This window comes from Cryptomeria japonica, chromosome 5 (assembly GCF_030272615.1).
Source record: "Cryptomeria japonica chromosome 5, Sugi_1.0, whole genome shotgun sequence".
Lineage (NCBI taxonomy): Eukaryota > Viridiplantae > Streptophyta > Pinopsida > Cupressales > Cupressaceae > Cryptomeria > Cryptomeria japonica.
The window spans coordinates 560,446,934-560,472,934 of record NC_081409.1 but is presented as its reverse complement, the minus strand read 5'-3'; the positions used below and the strand labels follow the sequence as shown (position 1 = coordinate 560,472,934).

Genomic DNA, 26,001 nt, shown 5'->3' with positions numbered 1-26,001 from the left:
TTGATGACTGGTCCATCTACAGTAACCAGGATGCAGATCTGGCCGCACTTGGCGAATGCATGGAGAGATGCAGGCGAGCCCGCCTAGCACTCAATCCCAAGAAATGCAGATTCATGGTGCCTCAAGGGAAGCTGTCAGGACACATAGTGTGTAAGGCTGGACTCAAGACTGACCCGGACAAGATTCGGGTGATAGTGGAAATGGGGGCACCGGCAGATGTCACGAGAGTCAAATCCTTCCTAGGACACATAGGGTATTACAGGCGGTTTATCAAAAAATTTGCTCAGTATCCTGCCCTCTGGACAAGCTGACGAGGAGAGGTGAACGGTATGCATGGGGGATGGCTCAAGAAGAAGCCTTCCAAGAACTGAATTCACAGTTGGTAGGTGCGCCAATCCTGACATATTCGAATTGGGACAAAGAGTTCCATGTACACGTCGACGCATCAAATTTTGCCATAGGGGCCACATTGGCGCAGGTTGGCGATCACGGGCTAGATTATCTGGTAACTTTGCGAGTAGACTCTTGTCAAAGGCGGAAAATAAACTATAGTACGACAGAGAGGGAAGCCCTGGGGATGGTGTACTCCGTCCAGAAGTTTAGACATTACTTACTAGCCACGCCGTTCACATTCTGTGGACCACCAGGCATTAATGTACGTGGTGAATAAGCCAATCATTCAGGGGCGAATCAGCCGATGGTTGTTGCTGCAGCAGGAGTTTACATTTAACATTATTGTACGACCTGGGAAAAGCCATGTGATAGCCGACCAGCTATCTAGAATCAAGTCAGGAGAACCGGCAGAAGGAGTAAATGAAGACTTCCCGGACACCCACTTATTCCACATTGCCGTCCTTCCTGCTTGGTACACAAGCATCGGGGAATATCTGTCGACATCACAATTCCCTAGAGAGATGCCACCAGGGGAGTGAAGGAAGCTCGTACTAAGGAGTAGGACATTTCAACTCATTAATGGCCTTTTGTATAAAATGGGACCTGACCAGGTCCTACGGCGATGTGTCTTGGAGGAAGAAATTCAAGGGGTTTTACAGGAAGCACATGAAGGCCCAGCAAGAGGGCACATGGGGCCCAACACCACGGCCAGGAAAGTTTTATTAGCAGGGCTATGGTGGCCGACACTGCACAATGACGCTCGGGAGTGGGTGACGAGTTGTGACATGTTCCAACGAGCGAGGAGGCCGCTGAAGAGTCATTTTATGCTCCTCAACCCGTCCAATGCCTAGTAACTGTTTGAACGATGGGGGCTGGATTTCATCGGACCTTTAAAGGCAAGTCAAGCCCGACGGTGCAAATACATCGTGGTGGCCACAGAATATTTGACCAAGTGGGTTGAGGCACGGGCTCTGCTAGACAATTCAGCCGTCAGTATGGCAAGGTTTATCTACGAGCAAATCATTACACGGTACGGGATTCCAATTCAATTGACGAGTGACCGGGGAGGACATTTTGTCAATCATATAATCCGGTTGCTCACGACGGAGTTCAAGATATTCCACTCCTTATCAAGCCCCTACTATCCTCAAGCGAACGGGCAAGCCGAGGCGACAAACAAAATAATCGTCTGTGTGATTTACAAGTCTTGCGAAGTGGAGAAGGAAGATTGGGAAGAATGCTTACCGTCGGTACTGTGGGCGTACCGGACGACCTATAAGGTCACCATAGGATAGACCCCCTTCTAGTTAATGTTCCGGCAGGAAGCGGTGGTGCCAATGGAATTCATGGTGCCGAGTCTTTTGATCGCCATTGACAATAGACTGGGCGACATGGAGAGTCTCCGAGAGCGGTTGTACGCCTTGAACAAATTGGATGAGCGATGAATGATGGCTCAGTGGGCGATAGAGACGACACAATAGAGGCGGAAAACGTGGCACGAAAAACACTTGCGAAGAATGCAGTTTACTCCCGGACAACTTGTGTTGAAGTTTAACAGACGCAATGAAATAAAGCCTGGCAAGTTCAAGGTAAAGTGGCTGGGTCCATTTAAGGTTCACGAAGTCGGCGTGAATGGAGCCATTAAACTGTGGACGCTTGACGGCAAGGAAATAACCGAGGCAGTCAACGACTCGAAATTGAAGGTGTATCGGGAACGATGGAACGCCTAGACCGTGAAAATTGAAAAGCAAAAAATAAAAAAAAATAAAAAAATAAAAATAAAAATAAAAAATAAAAAATAAAATAAAAAATAAAAAATAAAATAAAATAATTTTTTTTGACTTCTCCGATGCCTTCGCCCAACTCAAAAGTGTATGGTAGCTCAAAAAATAAAATGAGGGTTTGGGGTAGCGCCCCTCGCAGGGTCCGGGGGCAGCACCTCAGGTGTGCTCCCATCTTCAGAACCACACGGAAGTCCCTGGCGCACATCATTTTTGTGATATTTCTTTTACAAGCAATGTTTTTAATTTCGGCGAATATGAAAATGGGACCTAGTCAGTAGAGACATAAAGGAAATTCCCGTACGAAAATCATTGCCAGATCGACGGAAATCATTGCTAGATCGACGAAAATCATTGCCAGATTGACAGGAAGCATTGCCAATTACAGAATGTTACACATTAGTACAGACAAAGACCTAATAGTACAGACAAAGACATATTTGTACGGCATTTTAGTCCGTGGTAATTCCATGCAAAGCCATATGGACAAAGGCGTCAAACGAGCTACACAAATCCGTACGGCCACGAACCTAGACATTTTTCGTATGGAACAATTGTGTACAGCGCCGTACGGACACAACTCCAGAAAAGAGGAAAGACATACAATCCCGTATGGTCATTGGTGTATGAAAAAGACCGTACGATTCATTGGTAGAGGAAAAAAAGAGGGAATCGTACGAAGGCATATTAATCCATTGGAAAGAGAAAAGTTCGTAGGGTTTTGAATTAACGATGTTTTGATCTACAGGCCCATATTCTGTACACCATTGCATCAGGGAAAGAGGTCGAAACTTGCCACGTCGTACACACTACGACAGCCGTACCACCATACCATACCACCCTAACGGAATTGGCTATATGCATACCCCAGGAAACAAAATTCAGTTGATGGAGCAGGCAACTAGAAAGTTGAAGAAATTAGATTGGCGAAGGAGGCTACATGAAACTCAGAGAGGACAACACGGAAAGGATTCGATGGGTGATCAGCAGGATGCGAGCCGGGGGAAGGCCGTGGTGCAGGTTGCACACACGCACAAAGTCACGCCGGACACTGTGACGTTTGAGGGACTAGCTGGCAGTACGTGCAGACAATGGTGGGAAACGGCCCTAAACCCAACCAACATTGAGGTCAAAGTAGCCCTTGCCAAAGCACGTGTCCATGACATGTTGTGACCTTTTTCACACGTCGCCCCATTGCAAATGGGGACCCTCTCTTTTCCTGCTTTTTAGGGTTTTGTTAGTGTCCTATGACCTTTTGCTACAGTTTCACCAAGCCTTGTCCAGTTCAGAGCATTTCAAGCCCTGACGATTGAAAGTTAGTTTTTGCAAGTTATGTGATTCCGAAATGTGAACACCACCAGAGTGCTTAGAAAGGCCAAAGGACGAAGATTGCAATCGATTTGGACAAATTTGGACAACTTTCTATTTTTAGAAAGTTTGCTTTTTTGCTTTTTCCTATTTTTTAGGAAGTTTCGTGTTTGGCATTTTTAGCCCGATCCCCGATATGACTATTTTTAGAAAGTTTTCCCTATTTTTTAGGGATGTCTGCTTTTTTGCTTTTTCGGAATGGGAACCTAGGGTTTGCACTGATACCACTGACCAGCTTCAACCGGAACTCAAAAATTCCAAGTTTTGACCTAAAAAGCTAAATCCCTAGATTTTAGGCTTTTTGCTTTTTCAGGATGCAAACCTAGGGTTTACACTTGCACCACTGACCAACTTCAACCGGATCCAAAATTTTCAAGTTTTGACCCAAAAAGCTAAGTTCCTATATTTTAGGGGGTCATGGCACCTTCAAAGGATAATCAGCTCGAAAAATCATCCTGATCCTCAAATGTCCTGAAATTTGGCTAAGTCTAGAATGTCATCCTGATCCTGAAATTTGACTAAGTCTGGAAAATTGGAGAATCCTCCAAAAACTAGATTTTGCATTATTAGTCCTAGAGGCCTGAAACCACTCTCAAACATCCTAACAATATATATGAAATATAACTTAAAGTATAAGAAAGAGAAAAGACATATTGAAATACCACTTATACTTTAGTCCGCCCTCTTGAGAGACCTTCAAAGTCCGCCATGGGTTGGGAGGTCATGTGGGAGCACTCACCAAAGTCCGCCAAGGCTAGAGAGGTCATGGGGGAGCTAACACCAAAGTCCGCCCAAGGTGGAGAGCCCTCCAAAGTTCGCCCAAGGGGAGCTTGCTTGAAGTCTGCTTCGGGGATGGGTTTGAAGTTAGCCAAGGTGGAGAGCCCTCCAAAGTCCGCCAAGGTTGGGAGGCTAAGGAGGAGGAGTGATAGAAGTCCACCCAGGTTGGGGACACCACCAAAGTCCGCCCAAGATGGGAGCCGCCACCAAAGTCCGCCCAAGATGGAGGTCATGTAGGAGCCCTCTCCCAAGTCTGCCAAAGTAAGAAAGCAAGGTAGGAGGTGCCAAGTTTAAAGTCCGCCAAGGGTAAAGAGAGCTATGAGGAGGGACCTTCAAAGTCCGCCCCATGCCTTAGCCAAAATTTCGCCTTGATGGAGAGCCATGAGGAGAGACCTTCAAAGTCCGCCCCATGCCTTAGCCAAAAATTTTGCCTTGAAGAGAGCCATGAGGAAAGGTCTCCAAAGTCCGCCATACCTTGGAGAAGATGGAGATAAATTTCAAAAGTCCACCTACACATTGAAAAGTCAAACAAAATCAACAAGATGCCAGTGATGTCACAAAATCCACTGAGATTTCAAAATTAAATCCAAAATGAAGAAAATATCTAAGGATTATTAAAAATCCTCGAAATAAATCCAAAATGGAGAGTTTTCAAAAGGAGAATATTGGAAGATTGATAAGGATTTCGAACTTAAATCCAAAATGGAAAGTTTTTTTTTAAAAGACAATATTGGAAGATTAATAAATATTTCGAACTTATAGCCAAATTGGAAACTTTTGGAAGATATTTTCTTCGAATTTGGAAACATGACAACACTTTCCAAAAGAATGAAGTTAAAATTGGAAACATGATTTGGAATATTTTAAGGGTTTCTGATTGAGGATTTAACTTTATTTACAAATACTTCGTTGTAAACTTCATTTTTACACCAAGAAGTTCGAAAATATTAAGGAGAGCATAGTAAAATACTTTCAGTTTGGAGTTCATCTGGAGAAAGTTTTGGATATTGCTGGAAGTTGGATAAACTTTTTTGACAAACGTTTCACAGATTTTTGGAGAAAGACAACCAGTATAAGGACGAATTATTGAATTTCTCCTGAATTTTTGAGTATTTTTGAAGGTGAAATTAAATTCATGATGCAGATTTATGTATTTTCTGAGTTTTTCCGGAGTTTGAGAAATGATTTTTAGTGAATTTGTTCGAATTTCTAAGGGAGGAAAATCATTTTTTTGGCTAAGTATAAGAAATTTTCGGAGTTATAACACTTGGTGTTGGATTGTGATCACAGTTATCTTGAAGGTTGGAGAATTTACATGTGAAAATCCCATTCTCATGGCTAAGTATGAAAATGAAGTGAAATTTTCCAAACACTTAGCCGTTCGTAGCCTCGATTTTCTTTAATCCAAGATAGATTTCTAACTTATTTTTCTTTGGTTTTTACAGGTCACAGGAGGAAATAGAAGTGGGATCATCATAGAGATCGCAGTTGGAGTTCACAGGCAAGGTTCATCCGGGCGCGAAGATAGCCAAAATTTGGCTAAGTATGGGAAATGTTGAAGGCATGTCAGGGTATCGAGAAGGACATGATCACAGCGAATGCCTGAACAGCTTGATCCCATCATTTCATATTTGCAAGGGGTTACCCAGAGCTTTTTAACCCTCCTCCCATGCAACATAAATTGGCAACTGAAGGCAGGATCATCACAGAAAACACAAATGGAGTTTCTAGCCAATTTCAGAATTGAAAACGGGACCACGAGCAAGGTTCGTCCGAGCATAGAGAGGGACAAAATTTGGCTAAGTATGAGAAATACTTCGCGAAGAGATTTCTTCTCCAAATTTGAGGCACTTGAAAGAATCTCAAGGCTTCAAGAAAGAAAAGTTCTCAAACTTGGTGAAAATATGGGAAAGTTAAATAAACTTCCAACTTCTTGAAGGATTTCATCTCCTGAAGGAATTAAAAAGACAAGCTCCCAAGCAGAATCAAATGGCGACAAGAAGGAATCAAATTTCCATACTTAGATGATTTCTTGACACAAATTGGAGAATTCAAGGAAGACATCCAACACGTTGAGGTGGCGCCTCGTCATTTTCCAACCAATCAGATCGCTCCAAGTCAGCATGTCCAGGTTCGATGAACATGACTTATCAAGAAGCTTCTAGAAGGGCACACTTTACAATGCAACAACCTTCTATTTTCATTGATGGTTCATATTTAGCAAGAAGGACAAGTGTCCCAAATGTAATTGGTCGAGGGTAGTTAGTTTTGGGAAATCCTAATTAGGGTTTATAGCTTTCAATCTGGGCCCTTGATCACTGTTTGATCTCGGCCGTTCATTTATTCTTGAAAACTATATAAGGCCACCTCCTCTCATTTGGAGGGTGTGAGGTTTTTGATGTATTGTTGCTTAAGGTCATTTCCAGATAATATATTGCATGTGCGCTGCTTTGTAATCTCTATTATTTGAATGATTTGCATGGTTTCAATTGCCTCAACACTTAGTTAGAATTAATTTAGATTTGCTTTCATTGTTGTTAATTTGAATGAAGGATTTGACAAGTGTCAATTGATGGTGTATTTCCGCTCATACTTTTGGTAAATGGATGATTTCCATTCTACCGTGCAAAGTTAGTCTGAGCCCATCCCCTGTGCATCCCAACATCTCGATCATAAGCACAACCCATTGAAGATTGCACCGGCCTTGTGTAGTTGTCCCTAGTGTGGCGAATCGAAAGCACCTAGTTGATACCGTCTCCGAAATTCGTAGGATTAGATTAGCCTTCCTAAACCCTACCTCTTTTTCCCTTTCTTTTGAAAGTCTAAATCCCAAAAAATCCCCCAAAAAAGAAGAGCCTAAATTGCTAAATCCATCTAAGTCTAGCAGTTCAAAAAAAAAAAAAAAACTTGTCAAACGTAAGTCCCCCTAGAAAATTTCAGCATACACTACCCAAGAAGCTATTCCACTAAAGTCGCTTGTTCACACATATAGACCTTGGAATCAATAGTGATTTTTCAGGAGAGGATAGAATACCTTCGGGTATCCTATCCTAATGTTTGGTAGATGATAAAACAGACACCAACATGACGCAGTACAAATGCCCATCTTTTCTATTAAGGAATTTGAACCATGCTTGCGCACTATGATCAAAACCTATGATCCAGAGTTGCGTACATCGTCATTTAAGTTTTAGCATACAGATATCATAGTTTCTTTCAATCCGAATGATTTCAAGAGGGTTTTTGGCATCCTGGATAAAGGGAGAAAGATTGACAAAAATACAACAAAGATGTCCCAAGAACAGAAAACGCAACTGTTAAAAGAAATGTGTCGGGATGACTTGACGACAGCCGACTGGGCAAGGATTCTAGCACCGCAGGGCAGAGGGTTAAAGAAAACATTCCTGAAACCTGGCATCTGGCAGTGCTTGCTTGATTTGCTGCAGAGTCGACTAACTGGCACAAGTAGGGCGTCAGATGCAGCGGTACCTATGATTGCACTGATGCAGGGCCTGAAGAAAGGTACGGTATATGATTGGGCGAGTTTGTTATCGGATAGAGCCCACGATTTCCTGATGCTGAAGCACAAAGTTTTTTACATGCCGTACCATGCCATCGGGTTGTTTTTGGACTCCGTACGAGTACAAGTACCAGCCAATCTGAGAGGGTGGCGACCACGAGACTACATTGATTCCTTACAACCAGCTATTTTCTATTGGATAGAGTTGGACGCACTCATGGCTAGTGGAGAGGGTCAGACCAGGAGGAAGAGAAGAAGGCAGGTCCCGGTGGTGGTGTCGACCAGTGACACCGATTCAGGACAGGCAGAGAGTAGTGTAGACGAGAGTGTGGAATCCGAGGAGACATCGAGGTGTTCCGGAGGGGACACTACTTTCCGACTCTTGGAGCTGGCCGAAGTAGAGGTGGCGACAGGGACCTGTTGTGACGTTTTCACACATCGCCCCATTGCAAATGGGGACCCATGTTTTTTGCTCGTTTTCGTTTTGCTTTTTAGGGTTTTGGTTTGAATCCAGTCGGTTTTGGGAGCTTTTTGAATTTCCTTTTCTAGAATGCAAATTTTGAATGAAATGAATTCGCCAGAATGGTCTATTTTCAATTGGAATTTTGAATGCAGAGCTTAAATTTGTCTAAGTGTTGAAGATGAAATGTGAATTTTTGTCCAATTGAATATTTTTGACCAAATTTTGACATTTTTAATTTTTGATCCTAGGCATCTCTAATGATTTGTTTTCGCCTTGTGAAGTGTTAAAATGTGTAAAATCATGTTATTTTGGCCTGTAGGAGCAAAATTGCTCCTGTCCCTCAGTGAAGGACGGGAGCTCGTTTTCAAATATTTTACTATTCCTGCAGGGTCAAGATGAATTACGAATTGGAAGTGATGGAGAAAGGCGAGATCTTTCCATTGAATATAAATTGAAGATTTTCATGAGCACTGAAATGCCTCCAGGGGGAAAAATCGCTCCTGTCCCTCAGTGAAGGATCGGAGCTACAAATCCAATTTTGCTTTGTCCTTGCAGGATTTTAACGTCTTGACGATGTGAAAAGGTCCAAAGAGGTATATTTTATCAAATGAATATAACTTGAAGTGCTGTCGGGGAGATCAACAGGGTAGCAGGTCCGGCTTGAGTGAAGTCCTGATCCTGAAATTTGGCTAAGTCTGGAATGTCCTGATCCTGAAATTTGACTAAGTCTGGAAACTGAAAAAACCTCCAAAAACTAGATTTTGCAATATAACTCCTGGAGGTCTGAAACCACTCTCAAACATCCTGAAAGTATATATGGAATATAACTTAAAGTATAAGAAAGAAGAAACATAGAAGGAAATGTCACTTATACTTAACTTTTATGGAATATAAAAGTTATCCTGATAGAGAGTGCGAAAAGTCAAATTTCGCTCCCGTCCTTCACTAAGGATCCAGAGCGAATTTCGCTCCTGTCCCTCACTGGAGGACCAAGGCGATGCGCTCCTGTCCCTCACCAAGGGACCAGAGCGAAATTCTTCATAAGGTACGATCTGGGCAAAGATCAAGCAAATTTTATGTTCGAAGGCAAGAAAGGAGGTCAATCGAACCCGTTGAAGACAAATTGAAGATTATCAAACGTCAACAAAGGACCAAAATGCTTAAGTTCGCTCCTGTCCCTCAGGAAGGGACCAGAGCGATTTTTGTTGTAGATGATTTTCTCGCCAAATTTCAACCGATCTCAAGGCATGAATGAATGAAAGGAGGCATTGCGAATCCGTTGAATATAATTTTCGAAGGTGATGAAGTGAAATGAGGCCCACAAGAGCAAAATCGCTCCTGTCCCTCTCCAAGGGACCAGAGCGATGAGGTACGTCCCCTTTGTTTTCATAGTTTTGGCGCCAAATAAACAATTCAAATTTCCTTAAATGCTAAGTTCGATAAAATTGAAAATCTAATTTAATTAGCATTTAATATGGCGTTGATCTTTTATTAATTATTTTTGCCTTTATTAAAATCGAAATTTGCAAATTAAAAAACGTAAGGCATTATTAATTAATTAATTAATTAATAAAAATCGAATTTGAAGCGCTACAAAGGGAGGTCGGCCTTGTCATTTTAATTTAAAAATCATTTTAAAAAGTGGTTTTATCTCCAAGTCGGCCTATATGGTAATTGTGGTGTGAGCGCTATAAAGGGAGGGTGGTGAAATCTTCATTTTCACATTATCATTCTTCATTCACATGCGATTTGAGAAGTGCGAAGTTGTATTCAAAGGAGCGAATTTCATTCCAAGCAAGGTGGTGCGAATCTTGAAGTTTCTATTGGTGCGAATTGTCAAAGGCATTGAAGATCACGTCAAGGACAACTCAAAAGGTGGCGAAATTGATATTTTGAAGAAAAGATCACGTTGAAGACTATCTATACGTCAATTTTGCCTAGGCAAATTTTTCTCATTTGCATTCTAGAGTTAGCTCTCTCCTGAGGTATGGCGATATTGGTTTTATTGTCTTGATTTTGAATTGTTCATCGTCATTTCCTTAATTTTGAATTTTGGAATTTTGTTTTGCCTTAGCTCAGTCTTTTTTAGGAAATGATTAATAAAGGACTTATCATTAAGTTTCCTAAAATTTGCTCTCTAATTTATGTTATGTATTGCAAAATCATGGTACTAATTCTGAAATGTTGTGTAGGCATCAAATGGAGATCTCTTCAAGGAAAATCAAGCCGGATCAAGGACGGTCTTCGCCAGGACGATCAAGCCAGGACAAGGGCGAACTCTTTCAATCCAGTGTTCCAAGGCGAGGTACATCATCTTCCTGCACATCAAGGACGCAAGGAGTTAGAACAAGGGCTCGTTGAAGAAGCAAAATAGTTCCAGATGAATTAATTAAAGCAAGCTTCTCAACAACATCAAGTTGAATATCTACCAAGTTCCAAGTGTCAAATGAGGTGGCGTCCTAGTCATCATTTCTCCAATCAGTGAAGTCCATCTCAGCATGTCCAGATTCAATGTACTTAACTCATGGAAGGTGGCACAAACTCCGATGTACCTACCCCGGCTATCCATTGGTCGATTTTTCTAAAAGGGACATGTGTCCAAGCAATACAATTTTATCATTGGTCAAACATTAAATGTTATGTAATGGTTGTAACAAACCCTAATTAGGGTTTTTCATTGTTGAATCTTGGCCATTGATCTTGAATTGATCTAAGCCATCAAATTGTATTGTGGGCACTATATAAGCCCAGACATTTCATTTGTAAGAGAGAATTAGAGAGAATTAGAGAGAGATAGTTAGAAATATTAGTAAATAGTTAGAATAGTTAGAGAATAGTTGGAAGCAATTAGAGTAGAATAGGAGGACAAGGCAAGAAATTGTTGCCATTGATTGTAAACAAACTCCATTTTCATTGAAGTAATGGTGAAATATGTCGTTTTTCTTGCAATTTGCATGGTTTCTTGTTGAGTCTTCAATCTTAGATGGTAGATGATTAAATGAATGGAGGGAATGTGATTGATTGATGGTGGAATTCGTACATCCATACTACTAGCAGTTTGTTGATTGCAAACTTGCCTTGTGTAGTCGACTGGAATCGTTCAGCTTAAGCTCAATTTCAATTTGTCGCCTCTTCATTGATATGCATCAACTTGGATGGTATCTATGCCTGCGGTGATGATTTGAACATCATAAAGCTTCCCTAGAAGATCGCACTAGCCTTGTGTAGATGTTCCATTGATGTCAAAACAAGATCTAGTTAGAGTTTCATCAAAAATCAAATCATTGCTCCTACATTCTTAGTATTAGGATTAGATCCTCTCTTCACCCCCCATCCTTTTTCCATTTTTTAATCTAAGTTAGTAAGAGCTTGTGTTCTAGCAAAGTAGATCGGAAATTCAATCACCAAATGTAAGTCCCCTTGTGATTCCAGCAAATCACATCATACCACGAAGAGCTTATCCACATGTAGAGACCCTACCAAAAGGAACCTTGGAGTCATCCTAACTGATCCTTCATGCGAATCTTCAGTAGTTAGAGGCTTTATTCAAGAGAGGATAAGATACCCTTAGGTATTTTATTCTGTGTATGATGGTGTACAAAATACACGTCAACAGGACCCCTGGTAGGAAAGAGGGCGATTGTGCAGTGTCTTTTGGCCAGGTACCACGTGGAACCCGCGGGCTGCCAGCAAGGGGTGTGGCACGACCTCCAGGAGAGGGGGTTCGGGCAGGGCAGTTGTTATTCGCACCAGCATTCCTGCACGTGGACGGGGAATTGACACCACTTTCCTCGTCTGGGGTGACGAGGGGAGTCCTTCCTGGGGTGGCCATTCCAACATTCGAGCAGATGCGTCCTGGTCCTATAATGCAGACACCTGTAGTGACCACCACTCCTTGTATTTCAGTGTGCTCACCTGTCACGGAACAGGAAATAGGGACGAAAGGCATGGGGCAGGCAAAGGACAGTGGGGAAGCAGTGGAGGACACAAACACATGGTTGGACCGGTATGCCGCCCCACCCATAGTTCCGGTAGGGCTACCACCTGCTACACCTCGCCATCCTACACAGGCTGAGGTAGTTGATTTGGGGAGCATCCTACGCAGGTAGAGGTAGTCGAGTTGGTGGAGCATCCTGCAGAGATGGTTTTGCCCACTAGTGGCAAGAAGGAGATACCTTCACAGATGGGCCTTCAGGACGAAGGTGTAGGAAGGACCTAGCCTACTGCCGTAGCACAATTTTTTGCTAAGATGGAGGGGACAGTTCAACGGTTGGTAGCCTCCACAGTTGAGGAATCCATTGTTCAGCCAGCCTTGGAGAGCCTACGTGAGTTTGCTACTACGAGGGTAGGAGAGGCATTCCAGAGGTGCTTTGAGGCACGGGGATGGCCGACCATAGACCTACCTGAGATGAGAGCAGAGTGGCAATTTCAGGAGGTGGCCGGAGAGAGTCGAGTGCAAACTTTGGTGAGACAGATTGAGCAGGCTGTGTGGGATGGCTATTATCGACTCCGGGAGGCTCAGATCCATGCAGATAGAGCTGTGGAGCTGGCCGCTCGCATCTCGTCGTTGGAGACGAAGTTGGCCAAACAGCAGGCTCGAGCCGGCCGTGTGGAGGAGGTTCTGGATACGGTGAAGAGAGAATTGAGCTCTGTGAGAGTCGCACTGGTGGCTGAGTCAGAGATGAAGACCACAATAGACTCGTGTTACCAGTCTTGCGGCAGAGTTGGAGGCGAAGCACAGGGAGCTCATGGAGGCTATATTCAGGGTGAAGCGGTCACGAGAGCACCAATTGGTGGCCGAGAGGGACCTTGCTTATCGAACTGATCAGGTGATGCGGTTGCGGGCTCAGTTGGCTTCGACATCAGCGGCCCCTTCTTCTTCAGGGATGCCCTCTTGCCCTCCCCAGTGATTTGTTGTTTTGGGTTTCAGTTTTGCTTGTACATCATTCCCATTTTGGTTGTTTGTCGTTCGGAGACGACATTTCTTTTTGGGGGGGATGATGTTGTTGGGTAATTAAGCATTAAGGTAAATTGTGTTAGCGTCGGCAGTTAACCCGTCGGTTGTCGGCAGTTGGCACCGGGTAACTGACCAGACTCCTTTATATTGTATCTGTTTCCAGTCTTTGGACATGCTATTGTAGTCGAACATATTGCTATCATTGTATGTACTGGCTTATTATGAATCAATAGAACACTTGTGAGTTCCATATATTTTGTGTACTTCTGTCATTTATGCAATGTCTTAACCTGACACCCTATAGGGAAAACAACACACCCTTTCACCATTAGTGCCCTTTGAAAGAGTGCAAATCTTCATTATTTCTGCCCTTTGAAAGGGACACAACCTTTCACAATCAGATCTGCACTTCTGATTCCCAAATTATCTCCCCTTCAAATGAGTTCTCGTCTCCCTCTTATACCTCATATTTGGGGGAGTCACAACCTATCATTTCATGCCTTTTGATTATTCATTAACTTTAATCAAATTTTAATTATAATTTTTTATATTTTAATTTAAATTTTATTTTTATTCTTTTGTATTTAATTTTTTATTTATTATTATTTATTATTAAATTATATTTCAAAGTGGGGACATTACATTCTCTTTCCAACGAGCTATAACACTGAGGTGCTTGATAAATTATATTTATTAGAATGGCAACCTTAGTGAAATTAATTAAATATAGCTCAATAATACATTCAATTAGCAACAAAGGTCGAAATGCATCAAAATTTGAAATTTAACCGCATGGGAGTGATCCCAATGATGAAAGATGATAAATGGACCTGACTGGGTGAACTTTAATCAAATTTTAATTATAATTTTTTATATTTTAATTTTAATTTTATTTTTATTCTTTTGTATTTTAATTTTATTATTATTTATTATTAAATTATATTTCAAAGAGGGGACATTACATTCTCTTTCCAACGAGCTATAACACTGAGGTCCCTGATAAATTATATTAATTAGAATGGCAACCTTAGTGAAATTAATTAAATATAGCTCAATAATACATTCAATTAGCAACAATGGTCAAAATGCATTAAAATTTGAAATTTAACCGCATAGGAGTGATCCCAATGATGAAAGATGATAAATGGACCTGACTGGGTGATTTAAATATAGATGCTACCTCCAAGAATCTTGGAGCCCAAACTAGAAGCCAAAAATAACATTTGAAAGCGTCATATGACTCCTCTAAACCATCTGAGCTCATTGGTAACATCAAATTACCCTTTTGAACATGCTGACACAAACCCAGAAAGTTAGTGACAACTGCATTGCTAGCGAACCTAGAAATGGGGACATTACAATTTGCCGTTACCAAAGATTCCTTGTCCTCAAGCAATGCCAATACAAGCCCACAATCATCAAACTGATCCAAATTGAAACAAAGAATGATCTTAGGGTCCCAAGTCAACCTAGGGGATTGTAGCACCAACCTCACAAAGCACTGTCCCGTAGGGTACCAACACAAGAGACCTCCTGCTAACCATTGATAAGGAAAGCAATCAAATACCACATAAACTCTGTTAACCCCTTGGAGAATTGCTCTTCGAAAGAACTAAACTAATGCAGCATAGGAGTAAACTCCAGATTGTCAACATTGGCTCTCACATCCCCAATAACCATTGGACTGCAAACCAATGCGATCCCAAGGTTCCAAGTCAATCATAGAAAAGATCCACCATGCAAACATTGTGCCAATCTGGTCATAATTGACAACTCATTGTGCCTTAACTGCACTCTCCTCTCTTAGAACCCCAAAAAGTGAATCATCAAAAACTAAGTTGAAACACTTGCGGGGGCTGAAATCTAAACCATGAAACATCTCTTGCTGAAGCATCCTAGTAAGGTCCATAACTGCAATCCCTGTACCTAACACGATCTTGGGCAATAGGGACGAAAGTCTGCTCAGCCCCAACCCATAATCCTCATCATAATTCCTCATGATATCATGTAGTGTCACAACTGCAAATGCAAACTCCTCCAATCCTCTTGCTGTTCCAACTCCAAGGGCCTCTAAATAATGAACCAAAGCATGTGGAAGTTCGCTGTCCTAAACCAACACCTAGAGTAAACTGTCAAAGTTTACATCACAAATCTTTATAAGATGAACTCTTTGAGTTTGGAAGGTCTGAAATAAACAATAATCACTGCTTTTCAAAACTGAAATCAGTGATTTTTAATCTGATTTTAGTGCTTGACACAAAGGATAGCAGCCGTACCAATGAATGTCCCTGAAGTTTGGAGAGCTATGCAATAAGCTCTGCAATTGGACAAATGGAAGCAACAATTTGGTAGCACTAGTGAGAAAGCAAGTGTGGAACAAGCATTTGCAATTAAAGACAAAGGCAAAGGAAAATGGTTCCAGAAGAAAGGACAAGGTTATAATGAGGATGCATCAAAGAATCTAAAAAATATCATGTCATTATTGTGGTAAGCTGGGTCATATGAAGAAGCACTGTAGAAATCGGTCGGTTGAACAAAAATCCAACCAAGGAGGGACTCAGCAAAAGGCTCATGTTGCAAAGCATTCAGTGGAGAAGGTGTTGGCATTGGCTAGGAAACCAGTAGATCAGTCTTAGTCATCTTCATGGTACATCGATTTGGGAGCATCGTGTTACTTCACCAACAAGTGAGACTAGTTCATAGAGTACACTACTTGCTCTAATTTAGTGATCTTTGGTGAAGGTGAGAAGTACACCGTCGTAGGTAGAGAGATTGTGCAAATATCCTTTGGAGGGAAGAAGTTACTTTTTCTCAATGTGTGCTATGTTCTAAGAATGGAGCTTAATCTTCTCTCGGAAAGTCAGATTATGCACCATAATCCTAATCTAAATGTTGTTTTCGGCAAACACAAATGCAATTTCATTGACACAAAGACCAAGAAGACTATTGCTTTTGGTATAGAAGATCATGGACTGTATTGGTTGGTTGACATTGAACAGGTTAGAGAACATGCATTGGTAGCCAAGAGTGCATCAAACATTACGACACTTAGGTGTCAAAAATATGGGCATCTTATTTGTCCTACCTCCCTTAGATGGCTTGAGAGAACTTGTTGGATGGCATTCCTAACATTCAGTAGCAGAGACAGGGTGTGTGCGGGCCTTGCCAGGCAAGGAAACAACATAAGACACCATTTGATGATGGTCAAGCTTGGAGAGCCAAGTGAGTCTTGCAGCTGGTTCATGCAGATATTTGTGGACCAATGAACACAACATCAATCATTAGGTGCTTGTATTTTCTTTTGTTTTTGGATGATTTTAGTAGGAAAACGTGGGTTTATTTTTTGAAATTAAAATCCAAGGTGTTCAATGAGTTTCAAAAGTTCAAAGCATTAGTAGAAAAATGTCATGCTTTCGCCTTAAAAACGTTTGCCTCACCATCCTTAAGATAAGTTTAGATGTAGAAAATCGTCTTTTTAAGACTTCACGATTTTCCATGATTTCAGGTCAAACGAATTAATATATCAGGCGGTAATTGTCTTCATAAAGTAGGGATGTAGGCAACAACTCTAAAATTAATACATAAACCTAAGTATCTACAGAGACCCATATATGATAATAATAATAATAATACAGCAAATAGATTAAGGGGTATACATAGCTTTAATAATACACATTATTAAGCATTAATGGGGTGCAATTACTACAGCAGTTCATTAATTAGAAGACAAAATGGCCAACATGATAATCAGTTATATAACAGCAATCAATTATATTACAAATCATCGGTTATATGATAGCAAACCAATTCATATTCTAATCGAAGCATTAAGAGACATACAACAATTAACATTAAACAATGAAGTCATTAAAAATAAAGGAAGAATGTGATATATTGAAGGGCACCCTCGTGAGGTACAATCTGCATTAATGTTAGTTAAGGTACAATTGATGAAAGTTCAAGGGACACAAAGGCAAGAGACAGCCCTTGTGCAAATCGTTGGCCATAGGAAGAGACACCTCTTCACTCGCCGGGCGGGGGAGATATTAATAGCAAGATCAATCTCCAATGGAAGGCATCGAACAGAAGCATTGACAACCAGCAGTCATCATTCAATAATATCATCATCAAAGGAGAAGAAGGGAATAAGGATGTTAAATCTGTATCATGGGAAAATCAGAAAGAATTACAATCAATAATCCAAATAGTAAAACGGGTATGCTGTATCATACCCAAGATCATATATTGGCTTACATTTATGCTATGCTGTGTTTGCATTCTGTTATAAATAATGAATATATATTTTGTTATATATTCTGGTATAAAGTATATAAGAAGTACTGTCAATGGAATTTTGTATTTGCTGATAATAATAGATCAGAATTATACCTAGTTACATTTATGTTAATTCTTAATACATAAATATTTCTATATTCACGATTCCATCGTAATTCATTTGCTAATGCCTATGAGAGGATAGGTTGGTGTGTGTAGGGAGGGGTGAGTAAATCCTCACAAGTGATGGTGAGCCCAAGAAGGGTAAGGAGAGAGTCCCAAAATCTTGAGGGAGACTCCTTGTAGATTGGTGTCAACCCCCTATGACAATAAATCCCCATCTCTCATTAGGGTTAGGAAAGAAGTTAAGATGGGTCTAAATATAATAAATATTGAATGTATTATGAATAGTAATTCATTCATTAGTTTAGAAAAATGAATTTAAACATAATATTGCATAGTAATGTACGTCAACCTTTGGGAAAAAGGCAGCCTCCTAGTAGGGGACATTGCTAGAAAGAGCCACGATGTGACATCACGACTCTTATATTTGATAATGGAGGCAAATTTTGTTCTAAAGAATTCGACAACTTTTGTGCTAAACACAACATCAAAAGACAGTTTACCACACCCTACACTCCACAGTAGACTGGAGTTGTTGAGAGGCGGAACTATACTATCACAAAGATGGACTGTTGTACGATGGTCATGGAGTATAGGTGTGTTCCCAAGAATTTCTGGTCTGAGGTGGTACATATTGCAGTTTATTTACTCAACCTCTCCAACACAAGTATTGAAGGAGAAGACCCTAGAGGAAGCTTGGTCGGGGAGGAAATCGAAAGTAAGTCATTTTAAAGGTCTTTGGTTCTATTTCTTTTGCTTGGATTTTAGATGAAAAGAGAACTCAGTTAGACCCCAAGAGTAAGAAATTGATGCTTATTGGGTACAATGACAATCATAAGGCTTGTAGATTGATTGATATTGACACTGATCTCTTGAATTTCAACAGAGATGTTATTGATGAGACCGTACATCCTTTCCAGACATCTCCACATTTTTAGATTATTAAAGACCAGCCTATTGTGTTTAAGGATTTAGGTGTTCAAGTAACTCCACCTAAAGGGGGGGATTTAGAGCATGAGGAGTCTTCCACGCCGGTAATAGATCTAGTTTTCATTAATCACAACTTGGAACAATGTCCAAATGACATAGATACATGTAACATAAGCCATGATGGCAACACTGATTTGGATGTTGAGACTTCCAAAAGGATACCCAAGTTGTGGGAAAGCACCATTGGCGATGTCTGGCTAAGCGAAATGATTGAGGGTAGATAATCAAGAGGCAAGAGCAAGTTGAACATTGTTAATTTTTCTCTCATGACCAATATTTAGGGTGTGTATGAGCAACAAGTGTTTGCTAAGGCAAAAGGAAAAGTTGAATGGGAAAAGGCCATGCAGATCGAACATGACAGCCTTCTGAAGAGTGAGACTTGTTATCTTTTAGAACTTCCATCAAGGAAGAGAGCCATTGGTTGCAAATGGGTGTACAAGGTCAAGTAAAAGGCAGATGGTATATTAGACAAGTACAAAGTTCAGTTGGTTGCCAAAGGGTTTTCATAGAGAGTGGGAATTGACTACTAGGAGACCTTTTCCCCTACAACAAAGATGAGCACCATCCGACTGGTCCTAGCCATGGTAGCTTAGTTTGGTTGGATAATCCATCAAATGGACATGAAGAGTGCATTCCTCAATGGAGATTTGGAGGAGGAAGTGTACATGACTCAACCACAAAGTTTTGAGGTTGCAGGAAAGGAGCATCTTGTATGCAGATTGAACGAAGCTCTATATGACCTGAAGCAAGCACCTAGGGCATGGTACATCAAAATTGACAGGTATTTGGTTGAACAGGGGTTCCAACGAAGTTCTTTAGATCCAAATCTATATGTCAAAAGTAGTGGTGATGATATCATTTTATTAGTCATATATGTAGAAGATATCATTATTATAGGTAGTGAGGCACATATGATTGCATAGATCAAATATAATATAAGTACAACTTTTGATATGTCTAGGTGTAGAAGTTTGGCAAATAGGTAGCGGCATTTTTATTTCACAATCCAAATATGCTAGAAGTTTGCTTGACAAATTTAGAATGATAGAATTTCGTCAACACCTATGGAGAAAGGGCTGAAACTTTCAGCCAAAACTAACTCTAAGCCCTTTGATGAGTTAGCTTACAAGCAACTAGTGGGGAGTTTGATATATCTTGCAACCACTGGACTTGATTTGAGCTATGCTGTGGGTTTCATTTCCAGATTCATGACAACACCAAGTGTATAACATTGCACTACAGCAAAGAGGGTGTTGATATGTGAAAGGGACACTTGACTTTGACATTTTGTATAGTAGAAGAAAAGATCCTAGGCTGGTTGGGTTCACAAATTTGGATTGGGTAGGTTCTATTGATGACAAAAAATCCACTTTTGGATATGTTTACAGCCTTGGCATGGGTGGAGCCACAGGGACCAGCAAGAAGCAGTAGGCAGTAGCTCTTTCCTTGACTGAAGCAGAATATCGAGAAAGAGTAAAAGCAGCGTGTGAGGCAGTATAGCTCAGAATGATGCTTTCAGACATGAAGATGCCTCAAGCAGAGCCTTCACCCTTGTTTTGTGACAATCAAGGGATGCTCAAACTCACCAAGAATCTAGTCTTCCATGAGCATACCAAACATGTGGAACTACATTGTCACTTTATCAGACAACTTGTAGAAGATGGATCGGTTATGTTGCAGTATTGTCCTTTAGAGGATCAAAATGTAGACATTCTTACCAAGCCTTTGGATGTTGACAAATTTGTAAAATTTTGGCATAAGCTTGGTGTAGCTAGTAGATCGACCATTAAGGGAGGGTATTAAAGTAATTATTATATTGTAATTGTCAACTTAGCTTTAGTTAGTTAGTCTTTAATTAGATGGTTTTCTTTAGTTAGTTTCTGCTATTTTTAAGCTAAGTCTGTTTTTAGTTTACTATTTTTAGCTCATGCTTTTTAACTTTTTAGTCATTGTAAACTCTATAAGAAAGCGTTTTGCTTCTTATTTGATTTATTGAATATCTTGGTAATCATTCTGTGTTTGATATCTGTTATAGATTGGTACTTTTGCATTTATTTCCAATTTTCTTTATAAACTAACATTAATCACCATAGATAAAGTTACTTTTATTTTTGATTGTCTAGCAAATTTTAGGTTCCACTGTTTTTGTTCTTTGCATTAATGCCTAATTATGTTCTGATGAAACTTTCAGTTGTTTACTGCCATCAGGGGAGGGGGAGCCTTCTTGAACACAGCCCCAATAACAGGTATGTTAAGGATGTTTTATCATTATTTATTCATCTGCAGTATTTGCTTCTCTGCATTGCTAACTTAAACTGTTGCTACTTTTACTTGACATCTTTTTTTCTTTGGATCCTGCAGCATCGTCTCAGTCCGAGTTGATGAAGGCTCTAGTTGCAACAGAGGTATGCAGATGCCTTATTTCAAATATATTGTGAATAACGGCCGAGTTCTTCTTAAATTTGTTACTTTCAAGTTTCATGATTAACAATTTTTTTTAACCATAATTAATTATGTGGCGATTTACTTTGAAGTTTCCATATATTTATTCTCTTAAGAAACGATACGTTCCCCTCTCTCTTCTATATGGACAAAATGTATTTACTATCAAAATATCTATATATAGACATGATAAAATTGTCATATTTATAGACAGGAAGAAACTGTATTTCTCAAATTTATTTTGCTTCACAAGTAGATGTGTGCAATATTGTTTAATATTGTTTGCCAAAAAGTGGTAAGGATGGCTGATATTAAATAAATCCTGGGCAATTTTGAAATCTAAAAGTATGGGACAAAAGATTATTATTGTACTTCCCAATGATTTTTATGCAAGTACCTTAAATACCTTGATTGTTAGAGCATTGAAAACATTTTTTAGTTAACTACTATATGTTTGCCTCACTGGGTAAACAAAAGGAATACAGAAGTAATGCAGAAATAAACAATGCAATAACAGCATGAATACAAGAATAAGCTTTCCATTAATAACTCAGTGTGTATACAATGTTCATAGCATTATCTCTCGTAAACTACCCACGTCTCAATACCCGCAGGTAGTACAATATATAACAGCCGAAGGGGTGCGACACAACCGTCACGACTCCAACTACCTACCCGTCGGCTAACTAACTACTAACAAACAACATTACTACCAAAACATAAGATATACATATTTCCCGACAACACTATATATCCAAAGTGATTCTCAACTATAAAGACTAGGTAAACTCTATCAATATTTACTTCTAGAATGCTAAGTATGTTCGTATAATAAAGTATGTCCTACACTAAACAATTAACTTTAATGTCTGATAACTTTTCATATCTGCTAATCCTTTCTTGCTGCAACAGTGTTGACAATTTTCATCAAGATGTACTCATTTTCTATCAAATTATGGTTCTAGCATGGACTAATGCATGTGGTTTTCAATCAAAGTAGTTACCTGCATGTACTTTTAAAAAGATTAGTATGTTAAAATGTTTAATGCAGCAATGCGTCAAAGATTTAGATCCTCAGATAAATCACATGGCATTTACGTTAGAAAATCAGATCACCTTCGAAACCTCATTAAAATCCCAATGTGAACTATAACTCATAAGGGATGTCCTTGCAAGGCAACAGAATTCATCTTCCTTTCCAATCTTCTTGGCCATCAAGTTTCTGATTTAGTCTTTATGTTGCACTTGGTTGATACTTGGATTCCCTTGGTTACAGACAAGGTTGAGTTGGATTACTTCTTCCTTTGTTTTTCCAATATTTGCTCAGAATATTGGAGCTCTTATATTGGTTTGTTTTTGTTGTGACGTATTCACACATCGCCCCATTGCAAATGGGGACCCCTACTTTTTTTTGCTTTGTGGGGTTTTGCTTTCTAGGTGTTTAGGGCTTGTTTGTTAGCCTTTGCATTTTGAGTGTCACCAGGGGATCAATAGGATGGTAGGCTTTGCTTGAGCCAGGGGAGTCAGTAGGTGCTCCAGGTTAGGGTTTCTTTGAGAGTCTTCCTTAGGGCCTGGTTTTGCTCTTGTTGCTAATTGTGTCTTGCTTTGTGAGTGAGTATCATCCTTGAAGGTCTGAGTTAGGTCAAGTTGGTGAGTGATGAAGTCTGGAATTGTAATGTCCCCTTCTTGGACCTGATTTTCTCTGCGACCGTTGGTCTTTTGTTTGGGAACTCGGAGGCCAGTCGGAAGGTATAATTAGGGTTTCCTATTTTTGAGGAGGACTTTGTTCATGTTGGGGTGTTTTCCTTGGCGGCTTCTTTCTGGTTGTTCAGAGAGCTTCGCAACGGTATATTCATCTCTGCTTTCGAGGCAATTCTTAGAATTTACTATTTTTAGTAAGTTCTATTTTTGGCAGTATCCAGGTGGCATCAGGCAATCTCCTTTTCTTGTTCAGTCGACTCAGAAGGGCGTAGACAGATTCGAGCTCCAGAATGCAAGGTTGAGAAGTCAAGTAATTTCAATTTTAAATAACATTATAATTATAATGTTATTTTACCCCTTGGCCTAGTCAAATGACTTAATGACAACTTAAAAAGGGGGTTTCTAAGGGTGGCGCTTTCATGGAGTAGATTTAATGTTTTTTTTGTCCTAAGCCAAAGTCAAAACCAAGGCGTGACTTACCAAGGTGAAGACTTTATTAAATACCTTGACTTTTGCGCTAGGAAAGATGGGACGCCATGTTGAAGGTGAGGTTAGGGTTTGAGGTGAAGTTGCATTTAGGGTTTCGTGGAGTTCAAGGAATCTATATATTGGAGTCTTGTGCATCATGGAGGGATCTTTTGCAGAATTTTGTCTGACTGCCGTCTGGCTCTGGGATTTGCTTCAAGGAATGAAGGCCTTCTAGCACAGGCATCGCTTCTTGTTTGAAAGACAACAACTAGTGGTGATTTAATCTCTATGTATTGCATTTGATAGTAGTTTATCTTCAGAGTATTGCATTATTAATCATTTAAGCATTGTAGTGTATTCAGTTTTCTGCATCCAGGAAACCGCGACTGCATGTTTTTCATTCATAAAACAGAAAACACCAAAAATATCATTCTGGGTATTAGCCCATTGCATTTGTTTGACCTAGGCGTTGCATTTCCTAAGTTTGTAGCATTTTAGAAGCTTGCATTGAATTTTGAGAGCAAATCGTACCATTCTGCTATACCGTACCATTTGGGAGTGCATTGAAATTAGTGCAGGTTGTATGCATGTTTTTTGGGTTGGTTTCTTGGTCTTGTCTTAAGCATCTCCATTAATAAGAGTTATTGCATCTGATTGCTGGTCTTTTGGAGGTTATATGTGAAGAATATGAGCATGTGAAGTAGTCCTATAGACTGCTGTTTATGCATTTAATGTGCAGATTTGTAACAGGAATCGGGAGATCCAGTATATTGATCTTTGAAGCTATTGGATTTTGTATTTCCACTTAAGTTCATAATGGCTCTCCATAATGTAATGTGATCCCTTATAAATTCTACAAGATTTGAACAAGAGGGATCCACTCTTTGTAAAGGCTGACGGTAGTACTGGCAGTCTTGGTATCATGCTTCATTTCTAGTTGTATTTCTCAAACTCACTTAAGTTGTTTTAATAAGTTAATCCTCCACCCTATGGTAGCTACTCTCCCTTCTTGGGTCGGAAAGCACATTCCGGGTGTTGAGTGTTTTTCAGTTTTTGCATTACTAATCAATCAAGCATTTTAGTTTTCACTCCGTCATATGGTCGCCCCTGTCCGTTTGGAGTGGGTAGCACATACTTGGCGTAGAGTTCCCATTCCAGTTTTAGAATAGGGGATCCTCTGACCAATGCTCGCCATCTTGGCGCCATGCTGGTTAGAGTTTTCTGCATAAGCATCTGTTTTAAGATCCTCTGACCAATGCTCGCCATCTCGGCGCCATGCTGGTTAGAGTTATTTGCATAAGCAACTGTTTTAAAGATCCTCTGACCAATGCTCGCCATCCACGGCGCATTCTGGGTAGAGTTGTTTCAGCACATGGAATTATATTCTAACTTAAACGTACAATCATCTAAGTTATTGCAAACCATCTTGTTTTAAAGTGTTTTCAAAAAAAAATTGGCTAGGGATATTTTAGTGGTATCAGAGCCAAGATCCTGCCATCCTGTGAGCAACTTGTCTATGAGTGACAAAGAAAAACGATATTGGGCAAGAGAAGATAAGAAGGTTGGGAAACAATTCCAGTTTCATCAGCCTCCTGAGGGTCAAACAGCCTCAGAAGTCTTGTGGGCTCACTGGGAGTCTTCTCAGGAATCCGATATGGCAGAAGGTGAAAGATCAGTTGGGGGTAATGAGAGGCACACCCACAACAGAGAAGATAGCGGAAAGGAAAGGGAAAGATCTCTGAGTCCCGGGAAGAGGTTTGAAAGAAAGATGGATGCTTTGATGGACATGGTCTCCCTCATGATGGGAAAAATGGGTCAGAACACCACTCCTCAGAATAATTCAGGCCATAGAGGAGAGTATAGTGCTTCCAAACCGCATGATGAGCATGCAGGCCGGATGGTGCCTAATAATACCAACATTTCTTCCAAACCCTTTAAACCCACCTTTCTGGCACCCGTAGTTAATCAGCCTGATCCCGAGGAGAATGCTTCATTTGTGGAGCAGTTGAGACTCGGTCGAGCAGAGTATGATTCTCTACCTGACGACATCAAAATGGATATGTCCTATAATGATTTCATGGATCATAAAAGGAAAAACAAAGGACAAGGGAGATATTATGATCAGAGGAGACCATTAAATCAAGGAGACTTGTACCAAGCTGTCAACAAAGTTACACTTCCCCACTTTGACGAGAGTGATTCCAATTCAGCCCGAGCTTGGATTCAAAAGCTGGATAACTATCTAGCTCTCCGACCAATGGCAGAAGAAGAAGCGATCAAGTTCGCTACGCTACACCTTGATGGGGTGGCGCATGAGTGGTGGTACCATGGCCTCATCACCTTGGGTCATAGGTCTATCACAGCATATGATGGGTTCACCACTAGGCTCATTGAGAGATTTGAGAAGAAGGATCCTGAAATCCACTTTAGAGAACTTGCACAACTAAGACAGTATAGCACAGTCGATGCCTACATTGCAGAATTTCAACGACTCTCAGTCATGGTGACGGGAATCACGGAAAGGAGATTGGTGATTCTTTTCAGTGAAGGGTTGACAGAACCTCTCAAGGGGTGGATTAAAGCTTTCGATCCCCCATCATTGCAAGAGGCTATGAAAAAAGCAAGAAATATGGAGTGGGCCACTCCTAAGGCCAAATTTCAGTCAAATTCCCCCTTTCAGAAAAGGGATAAGGGAAAAAGGCCTCAGCATAGACCGCCCTTGAGACCTCAACACCAAGAGTTC

General features: G+C 40.5%; 1 protein-coding gene across 2 annotated transcripts in view; it reads left to right on the top strand.

Moving 5' to 3' along the window:
- Positions 1-26,001, top strand: part of LOC131077724 (inositol monophosphatase 3) — a 99,259-nt gene that overhangs the window by 34,328 nt on the left and 38,930 nt on the right. For both annotated transcript variants that reach the window (XM_058015264.1, XM_058015263.1), the window contains 2 exons: positions 20,839-20,893; positions 21,009-21,052. In XM_058015264.1, the coding sequence (XP_057871247.1) occupies positions 20,839-20,893; positions 21,009-21,052 (99 nt within the window). The remainder of the gene's footprint in view (positions 1-20,838; positions 20,894-21,008; positions 21,053-26,001) is intronic.